We start from the raw sequence: 11,247 nt of genomic DNA on the forward strand, positions 1-11,247 counted from the left end.
TTTTCATTATATTTATTTGATAAAAATGTTAAACGTATCAAATTCTGGGTTACGTTTTGGAACGTTGTAATGATATTCAGACAGAAAAAGAAAACAAAATGATAATAAAGTAAGAATAAATTGACACCGATTTACTCATTTAATTTAAAAAATATAAATAAACTCGCACTAACTTATCAATAATTTTATCACCCTTCTGTCATTGTTTAATTTGATTATCATTTTCCTTTAGGATATAAAATCATACTCCTAAAGTCCAAAATAACCTTCCACCTTTAAGTCTCTTTCTGCAGAGTGAACTTTCTTGGATGCTCTGCAACACATCAACTGACAGCCAGCTACACACCAAACCGTGTTTACCTCGGTGAAATGTGTGAAAATGACATTTTCAATTGTCCGCAAACATTTTTCTCACCTATAAACACAAGCTTATAAAGAGTCATAACTATTGCCTGTGCGCGTGACACTCTTCAGTATCTATAAGAAGTAACAACTCCACAGCAAAAACCGAAAAATAAAGCTCTTTGTCCTTTCTGAAAATTCGCCATGGAAATGGCATCTCAGCCAGTTGATAATAGGAAGGAAGGAATCATCTCTGGTGCTTGGCATTGCCTCAAGTCCTTGCCTGGAAAATCAATGTCCAAGCTTATTGAATTGGCAAAGAAGACAAAGAAATTAGGACAGGATGATCCCAGAAGAATTATTCATTCACTGAAAGTGGGATTAGCCATCACTTTGGTCTCATTGTTCTATTACTTTGAACCACTTTATGATGGCTTTGGTGTCTCTGCCATGTGGGCTGTTTTGACTGTTGTTGTTGTATTTGAGTTCTCTGTAGGTAAGGGCTTCCCATTTTACACATAAATCTAGCAAATTTTGGGTTTGACATATGATTTAACAAATTGTGGGTGCTAAATTATTTTTATATACGTAACAGGAGGGACACTTAGCAGAGGATTAAACAGAGGCTTGGCTACATTTTTGGCAGCAGGTCTAGGATTTGGTGCACACCACTTAGCTAACCTTTCCGGGAAATTGGGTGAGCCCATCCTCCTTGGGCTCTTTGTCTTCCTACTAGGTAATTATCTAAAATAAATTTGCGTACACAATGTATATCAAGAGTGTTATTTCAAGTTGGTAAACTTATTACCTGCCTTTGGTGTTTACTGGGTGATATTTCTCGTCCCCGTCTAATTGGTTTGTGTGAAATTTATATATATGCAGCTTCAACAGTGACATTCGTCAGATTTTTTCCTCGAATGAAGGCGAGATACGATTACGGGTTGCTGATATTCATCTTGACATTCTGTTTGATATCTGTTTCCGGCTACCGTGACGATGAGGTGTGGCACATGGCGCATATGAGAGTATCAACGATTCTCATCGGTGGCTTCACGGCGGTGTGTGTGTGCATTTTAATTTTCCCTGTTTGGGCTGGCACTGATCTTCACAATCTGGTAGCTAACAACATTGATAAGCTTGCCAATTTCTTAGAAGGTTTTGGGCCTCTATACTTTCAAATTCCCCAGGATGGAGAAATGGACATGACATTTTTAGAAGGATATAAATGTGTGCTCAACTCGAAACAAACCGAGGAATCCTTGGTGAGCTTTCGAAATTAAGTACACAAGTTTCATTATAAATCACATAAATTTGTGACTTGATGCCCAAAAAAAAAAAATGAAAATTCAATTGTATTTTTGCAGGCTAATTTTGCTGGATGGGAGCCTGGTCACGGCGAATTTAGGTTTCGTCATCCCTGGAAACAATATCTAAAGATTGGAAGCCTAACCCGCAATTGTGCCTACAGAATTGAAGCTCTGAATGGCTATCTAAATACTGAGACCAAGGTAATTCTGAAATTCCCTATTTTCCAATATTTATTGTTAAATTCTAGGGAAAAAAATAATATGTGTGACAGGGACAAATCTATTCTCTGCACGTAGCATGCAATTCACCTGGTAGACTTTTATTTTCCCTTAAGTTTGTAAATATTTTTAAGAAATTACATAGTTGGTGACATAATTGCTCCCAATAATCACATAGTTAATATACTATTTAATTATTATGTTCCCCGTATAAGTCAATTTTATGGCTCCGCCACTGATGTATGCTAATTGATCTAAATCAATTATTGGCAGATACCAGAAGAAATCCGTGGCAAAATGCAAGATGCATGCATAAATATGAGTTATGAAGCTGTGAAAGCACTGAAAGAATTGGCATTTTCAATCCAAACAATGACAAAACCTTGCTCTGCCAATTCCCACATTACAAAATCCAAAATTGCTGCCAAAAATCTAAAATCCTTGCTCAGTACTAGTTTGTGCAAGGAAACTGAAATTTTAGACTTGATACCAGCAGTTACAGTGGCTTCTTTATTGGTTGATGCTGTTGCTTGCACTGAGAAAATTGCAGAGTCAGTTCAAGAACTAGCTTCTATTGCAAAATTCAAAAGTGTGAAACCTAAAAAAGCACCATCGCGGTCAAGTTCCAAGATCAGTGAACCCGAACATGTTATTACAATCCATCAGCCATCAAGCTTACCAGAATGAGATGCGTTATTGCCTTCATAGTATTATGTATTAATTATCGACCATATAATGTATTATATATAAAACCATAGCTTGATACTTTGATGGTGATGATTAATTTTGTATGTTCTGATGTTCACTGAGGTGAATTTGTGATGAATGTACCACTAGCCAACGACAGAAGGGTTCTGTTTTTTTGCAGTGTATTAGTATTATATGTGTACTGTAAATTAGTTTGCTTCTCCTACGGAAATTAAAACCTAGTTTCTCATTTCTTTACCTCATATTGATTATATGCGCAAATTAAGATTAATTTTCATCCGTCTAACAAGCATCATTCCTGGCTCATGCTTCTCTCTGTCAAGTAAAATTTTAACTTATCTTAAAAAAAATATTATAATATAAATAATTTTTAGCTTGTTAATTACTTAATTCCTTTCACATTAATATTTTTTGTATGTTACATATTGATCAACACTAAATTCTAATAAAATGAATGAATTTTTAAAATATCTTCTAATTTAATTTAGAAAATTAGATAATTACCTCTAATATTTCAAATTAGAAATTTGTTTATCATTTGTTTTCAAATATTCTCTCTTTTAGACAAATTCATTTTACATGATTATTACATTACAGAGTAAATTTGAATAATAGTGAAAATATTTTTTTATTAATCATTCATAATTAAATATTCATTAATAATTTGTCTCATTTATTTGAATTATTATCCAAATTTATATCAAGAATAAAATTGTCAAATTAAGGGAAATTTGAGAATGAAGGATGTGTTTAAGGCATTTTACAAACTATAGAAAGGTAATGAGCATTTACCCCAAATTACTCTTAGGTGGCATTTATTTTTTTATTTGAAATCTAAATAGATCCAAGTAATCTCAATTGTGAATAGGCTTTGAATGTCTGAATCTAACTAACATGTTTATTTATTTTCTAAATTTGAATAACATGTTTATTTATTGTCTGAATATCTTAAAATAAGTGTTAACTTTTTTTTTAACTTTAAAAAACTGAAAACCTATGCTTTTACATTTGTACCCTTATCAAATTTAAATGTTAAAATTATAAGCAAAAGCAATATAAATTGGACAATGATAGAGCACTTCCTTACCCCAATGGCCTAAACCTAGAATCACACACTAAGGCATGAATTAGAATCCAATTCATTAAAAAAAATTTATAAATACATGTTGTATAATTATATAAAAAGCTTCAGAATAATATTTATGACAATTGATAATGCATGGAAAATTCAAGAACTTAACGAGTGAAGTAACAGCAAAATGAGGAGGGATGTCGGCCAAAATAATAATAATAATGAGTTTATATTAGTTGGGTAGATGATGCGTGGATTTTGGGAGTAGGTAAGGAAAACTAATAATAAAGTAGTTATATTTTTACATTTAGTAAAAAGCAAAAAAAAAAGATGGCTTCTTTTATTCCATCAAAATCATCTGAAAAGTCTCATTAAATTATAAAAAGGAAAAAAATATTTCTCACCCATAGGATTTCGTGCAATAGCTCATTTCACCCATATTTTTAAATAATAGCCTAAGACATTATTCTCTTAATTCACTGTTAGCTTAATGTCATTTGCTAGTAATCCATTGAGGGCAAAATAGGATTTTCAATTAAGAGAAAATTAAAAAAAAAAAAGCTGACATGTAACTAAAAATGATTTTTAGCTAATCCTATTAAATACGCAATCCCAAAAAAGATGAAAAACTTCTATTTCAAGCTATCATTTTGCACTTATTTCAATTTTGCTGCCCTCCACTCTTCATTTTGGCGCCATAAAAGCCCTATAAACCTTAGATTTAAGTACAAAAAATAATCACATTTTTATATTCGTATAAGTATACTCTCTAATTATATTGTCAGCCGACTTGAGGAGACAAGAATGGTAAAAAAAAGAATGATGGTAAAGTTCAAAATAAATTTCGGAAGCAAGTTGAGTTAATATTGATGCGACATATTTCTCAAATAATCATTCTTTTATTTCCAATAATGACATTTCAAAGAAATTTCAATGGTGTTTTCACCAGTTATCGTAACATGAGTTGAATTAATTCTTTTTGCTTCTATATTAAGTAGCGGTTTTTTTTTTTTTTTTAACTTTCATACTAGGTAATGATAATGTGGATGTGTGTACAAGGATTGTTATTATGGGATGGAAATTGTGTTTGTTGATACTGAAATTCTAACCGTAATGATAGAAAATGTATGATTTAGACAACAAACATTCATCTACACAAAAAAAAAAAAAAAAGATATGATTTAACTATAAGAGTTGTGTTTACTATGGCAGCAAGGATGCATGATGCAACTGTAATTGGAGATGAGTTTTTGTGACATGAAAATAAATTGCTGAAAATTGTACAACAACAATCTACCCGTTGTAGATTGTCTTTTTTTGTTTCTGTATTATATTGAAACATTTGGTGTTTACTAGAATACTAGTCATGTGGCATGCTCAAATTTGGTGAAATGATTTGAATTGAGTTGAAAATTAATAAGATATTCAGCACAGTGCAAGCACATAAAAATTGGTGGTATTTTTGAATTTTTTTTCCAATGATTTAAATACATTGTGTTTATTATAATTGTTGCTTATGACAATAATTCACTGGTTATATCAAACTATATCATCGTTGACTTCATTAAAAAATTAATGAATTTTTCATATTTTCTAGTATTGTTTAATTTTGTAAAAATTTTAATTTAAAATATTTTGTATCATTTTAATTGAATATCTTATTTTCCCCTCAATAAATTATTAGCAAATAACATTAAAATACGGTGAATTAATGGAAGGATGTTTTCGGATATTGTATAAAACCTAGGGATTTTCCCATTATAAAATAAAATCCTCGTGTAACACCCATCACGAACTCTGAGGGCAAATCTAACCACAACTCCCTTGCGTACTAGGATATCTCCTTACAATTGATAACAATTCAAGTCTCGAATATAATAGGCAGCGGAATAATCTAAAAATTTGGTCAAACCATCTATCGTCCTCAATTCAAGTCCTCATTGCTCATCATAAATCAATCCTAACTTCTGAAAACTGAATCACAATAAACTATAATGAGTACAAAACTTAGTAAGCAAACTAGTTTTTCTTATACCAAAATACATACATACTTATACATAATGCAAATGGATGATATGCCATGATCTTTTCAAAATATTTGAAACAAATTTTTAAAAATCTCTTTCCGTCATTTTTAAACTTTCACATTTTCTTTTAACAAAATACATATCCTGTAATGTGACACTTTGCACTATGCGTGGCACTTCGCAGCACGTCGGTCCTCGAGAGGTGGCCTCCGCTAGTCTCAAGAGGTGACCCCCACACAACTTCAAGAGGTGGTCCTCAATGCAAAATCTCATAAACTATAAATTTCATTTGTTAAAATCCACTTTCTCAATCATAGAAAACTTAATGCATTTTCGTGCTTATGTCAATGAAATTTCACACATACATATGTTCATGTACATAATCACACTCAACACATAATAACACATCACATAAACATATGGGCAGAGACTTATAAATCCATATTCATACATATCAAAATTAGGCTTTTCAGACTAATCAAACATATATATTGTTTATTGTAATTCATTTAAAAGTCTAGTTTACTTACCTCTTGGCATCATCATGTAACAAAATGCATATTGATATCATTGTTGAAAAAATCAATGTTGGGCACATGCATGTAGCATCTAAATTTCAAAAGGCCACCAACCAAATGAAGAAAAATGCAAAAGTTGGCATATTTGTCAAATTGAGATAAATGGGCGCCATTGACAAATTGCTTGGGTTAGGTGGAATAGTGCAAGCTTGAAGCCTATAAATTGAAGTCATTTCTTCATTCTATGGCATCCCAAAATTGAGAGAGAAACAATTCAATTGTAGAATTGTTAACAAAATGAGCAATTGGAGAATTTGTAATTGAGAGGTTTTTCCTTTCAGGTGTGTGAGAGTACTAGTGTATTTGAGTTTTGCAAAGTGAGTTTTCTTTATTCAAATTTTGTACTCTAATAATTATTAGTTATACAATTATTTTCTCTTACTCTCGTGGATGTAGACATATTGCCGAACTACGTTAAATTTTGTGTCTTTTATTTTTCTGTGATTATTTTGGTGCACTTGATTTTGCATTTCGCTCACAACAATCATCGACCTAAAATCATCAATAAAATTCTCATAAGATATAATCAAGTCTCAATCATAAACTCTAATGTCCTCAAATATCTCATTTTAAACAGCTTCTAAACCCAACCTCAAATGTCCTCAATATTCAGCCCTCAAAACAGAACAGTCCATGTTCTCCGATTTTTAATAAATTATTCCCTCATTGAAAGAATCTCAAGTTTTACAGACCATATGCTGACATATTGAAAATTCATTGATAAACATTTCATAACTTAAGTCCTGCAAAAACTATTGAAAATAATTTACGTTTCAGACATCATCAATACTGCCAAACAATTTTCTATTTTGAACATACTTGCTTTAAAAATACAAATAATTTATTGTTTTATCATAAGATCATGAAAATTTACAGAATCACACTAGACATATATAAAAATCACTGATCCAAATTTCATAATTTTTGAAGAAGTCTAGCTATGGTAAAAATAATTTCATAATTTATGTTCTTCACTAAAATAAAAAACTGCCAAGTTTTCAGACCTGAATTTGAAAAATCGTAACTAATTGAAATCTCATCCGATTAGCTTAAAACAAATTTGAAAACATTCTATAAGATGTCTAGTTTAACATATCCAAAGTTCAGAATCAAAATAAATTTGACAAATTCCTATGATTTTCGAAATAACACCGTGTTAGTATATTTTCTGCAAATGAGAAGGAAGAAGAAGACTTTCTTCTTCTTTTTCTCTTTTTTTTTTTTATCTTAGCCGATCTCTCTTTCTCTCTCTCTCTCTCTTAATGGGAAAGACATCTTATTCTTTTTATGCTAGGGTAAAAAGATCACTAATAATTAAAAAGACTTAAATACCCTTAGAAGAATTAGGGTATTACACCCCGTTATAAAATAAACACTTATAATTAATTTAATTAATTAAGTCAAGTCATTCTAAATCATTAAGTTAAGAAAACAAAGATCCCTTAGGCAACTTAGTCAGTTTTCTATGGCCTTATCCAATGGTGGACCAAGGAATTTAATTCAAAGGCATAAAAAATCAATTTAAAAATTTTTAACAAGATAGTAAGTGCTAACAAAATAAAGAACACAATTGTCAATACAATTTTCTGTTTTTATCTTTTTTTTTCTCTTTTTAAATTTGTGGTGTGCTAAATGAGGGTTTGAGAGAGAGGATAATGATCATTGATGAAATAAGGTGTTAAACATGGAGAAATGAGCGAGTATTGTCAGTGAGACAGAAAGGTGTGAGTGCCTGAGTGGGAGATAAAAATGAGAAGGAAGAAGAAGAAAGGGGTTTGTAATATCGGCATTTTTGTTATCATGATTCATGAATCAGAGTTTGGCGTTTGATACAACCAACTCCCACGGGGTCAACCAAGACCATTCTAGGTGAGACTTTTAAATACTTTAGGAAAGACATGTGTCGCACAAACATGGTAGCCACTGTCCATTTCACTCTTCTTTCCTTCATTGCCGCGTTTCATATTTTCCCCCGAGGGCGTCACATGTCCTTGGGCCGGCCCTGGTCTAAGGGCACGTACAAATGAGTCAATGACAGCTAGCTACGCACCAAAACATGCGAATAAACAATTTTCTCAATCTCACCTGAAAGAGTGTAAGTATATAACTCGACAGATTCATCTAGACTAGTGTCTTTCTCTGTTAACACATAGGCGTGACACTCTTTCTTTGCATCTATAAAAAGGGACACCTCCATTGCAAAAACTAAAGCATTTACTGTACGAATGGCATCTCAGACAGTTGATACTGATAACAAGGAAGGAATGATCTTTCATTTTCGGGGGAGCATCAAGTCCTTGCCTGGTAAATTAATGGCCAAACTCGTTGAATTTGCAAAGAAGACAAAGAGATTAGGACGAGAAGATCCAAGAAGAATTATTCATTCATTCAAAGTGGGACTAGCCATTGCATTGGTATCATTGTTCTATTACTTTGAACCTCTATATAAAGGTTTTGGTATCTCTGCTATGTGGGCTGTTTTGACTGTTGTTGTTGTATTCGAATTCTCTGTAGGTATAAGCCTTTTCCTCTCACTTACAAATCTCGCAAATTCGTTATATAGTTTAACAAATTGTGGGTGCTACATTATAATGTCACAGGAGGGACACTTAGCAGAGGTTTAAACAGAGGCTTAGCTACATTTCTGGCTTCAGCTCTAGGATTTGGTGCTCACCACTTAGCAAGCCTCCCCGGAGAAAAGGGTGAGCCCATACTCCTTGGGCTCTTCGTCTTCCTACTAGGTACTTTTCTCAAATTGAATTGAATTTACAATGAAGAATCAATGGCATAGCCAGGAAATTAAATCGGGGGGCAAAATGACCGCCATAAAATATTAACGAGGAAAATATTTACAATCTTATTTCACTACTTTTCTAATCTTATTAATATTTCTCCTTACAAATCTTAAGAAGCTAAAAGACTTTAAGAGATGGCAGCTAAATCGTGAAGATTGAAGAGTAGATATATAGTTTTAGAAATTTTTGTTTTTTTAAATAATACATTTAATTTTGGTATTCAGTTGGGCATTTGGGCAAAATCAGAACAAATATCAAATTAGATGTTTAGACCTTATTTTTAATGGATTCAACTGGACTTTGGGCATTTAAATTATGCAATTGAACTAATAAATTATAAAATAATGTTATTTACGTGATCTGTTTGTTATTTTGAAATGAATTTGATGTATATAATTAATCCAAGAGGGAAAATATATAACTTAAATTAACTAAATAAAATATGTCATTTGAATTTTTTGAACCGGGGGGGGGGGGGGGGGGGGGGGGGGCGCAGCTGCCCCAGGGTTCCCCCATTGTGACAAGAATGTTTTTTCGAGTTTATGAAATTAAAATTATGGGTTGTGATCAATACATATAATATGCAGCTGCAGCAGTGTCATTCCTAAGATTTTTCCCTGAAATGAAGGCGAGATACGATTACGGGCTGATGATATTCATCTTGACATTCAGTTTGATATCTGTTTCTGCTTACCACGACGATGAAGTGATGCGCATTGCTTATGAAAGAGTAATAACCATTCTCATCGGCATCTTTACGGCACTGTTTGTCTGCATTTTCATTTGCCCTGTTTGGGCTGGCGACGATCTTCACAGTTTGGTAGCTAACAACATTGACAAGCTTGCCAATTTCTTTGAAGCTTTTGTGCCTCTGTACTTGAAAATTTCACAAGAAGGGGAACCGGAGATGACATTTTTAGAAGGATATAAATGTGTGCTCAACTCGAAACAAACTGAAGAATCCTTGGTGAGTTCTCACGATTAAAATTCACCAATTTGATTTACATAAATCACATAAATTTGCAACATAATGAAATTAAAAATAAATGAGAATTCAATTACATTTTTTGCAGGCTAATTTTGCTGGATGGGAGCCTGGTCACGGCAAGTTCAGGTTTCGTCATCCCTGGAAAAAGTATCTAAAGATTGGAAGCCAAACCCGCGATTGTGCCTACAGGATTGAATCTCTTAATGGCTATCTAATTCTAAATACCGAGACACAGGTAATTCTGAAATTCCCCTTTTTTCAAAATTTATTGTTGAAGCCTTGAAAAAAAGAATCCTGAGGCGGATTTGTTCACACCCCAGAGTATGCAATTGACGATCTAGACTTCTATTTGTCCTTAAATTTGTTAAGGTACTATTTTAAAAAATGACATAGTTAGTTAATATCTTATTTCATTAATTATTTAATTTATTATTTATGTTGCCGTCCATGAGCCAATTTTCTGGCTCAGCCACTGACGTGCGCTGATTGATCTAAATCAATTACTTGCAGATACCAGAAGAAATCCGCGGCAAAATGCAAGATGCATGCATAAATATGAGTTCTGAAGCTGTGAAGGCATTGAAAGAATTGGCATTTTCAATCAAAACAATGACAAAACCTTGCTCTGCCGATTCCCACATAACAAAATCCAAAATTGCCGCCAAAAATCTAAAATCCTTGCTCAGTGCTAGTTTGTGCAAGGAAACTGAAATTTCAGAAGTGATGCAGGCAATTACAGTGGTTTCTTTATTGGTTGATGTAGTTGCTTGCACTGAGAAAATTGCAGAATCAGTTCAAGAACTTGCTTCGTTTGCAAAATTCAAGAGTGAGAAACCTAAACAAGCACCATTGCGAACAAGTTCAAAGATCAGTGAACCCGAACATGTTATTACAATTCATCAGCCATCAAGCTTACCAGAATGAGATGCCCAAAGTATTATATATTATCACCCATATTAGATAGAAGACGACCATAGGTTGATAGTGAGGGTTTTGATGTTCATTGAGCTGAATTTGTGTTCTTCTGTCTTTTTGCGATGTAGTAGTATTACATTGGTACTCTATAAATTAGTTTTCTTCTATTATTGAAAAGAGCTTCTTGTATCATTGATTATATCTTTGTCGTTAAAATAATATTGAGATCATATAATTCATTAGAAATTTTCCTTGTTGCCTTCATAATTTAATTTACTAGCTTGGGAAATCTAGTG

At 32.6% G+C, this 11,247-nt stretch overlaps 1 protein-coding gene across 2 annotated transcripts; it reads left to right on the plus strand.

Annotated features, from left to right (window-relative positions):
• Positions 1–467: 467 nt before the first annotated feature.
• LOC18033706 (aluminum-activated malate transporter 2) lies at positions 468–11,021 on the plus strand. Of its 2 annotated transcripts, XM_024179006.1 has the most exons (6): positions 468–838; positions 938–1,078; positions 1,225–1,604; positions 1,707–1,850; positions 2,142–2,547; positions 10,953–11,021. In XM_024179006.1, exons 1-6 carry the CDS (start codon positions 547–549, stop codon positions 10,958–10,960), a joined length of 1,371 nt encoding a protein of 456 aa, XP_024034774.1. In that variant the 5' UTR covers positions 468–546; the 3' UTR covers positions 10,961–11,021. The 2 variants fall into 2 exon arrangements, with proteins under 2 accessions (XP_024034774.1, XP_006424111.1); XM_006424048.2 differs by lacking the exon at positions 10,953–11,021 and having other exon boundaries at positions 2,142–2,828.
• Positions 11,022–11,247: the final 226 nt, after the last annotated feature.

The sequence above is a fragment of the Citrus clementina genome, unplaced genomic scaffold, assembly GCF_000493195.1.
Source record: "Citrus clementina cultivar Clemenules unplaced genomic scaffold, Citrus_clementina_v1.0 scaffold_8, whole genome shotgun sequence".
NCBI lineage: Eukaryota > Viridiplantae > Streptophyta > Magnoliopsida > Sapindales > Rutaceae > Citrus > Citrus x clementina.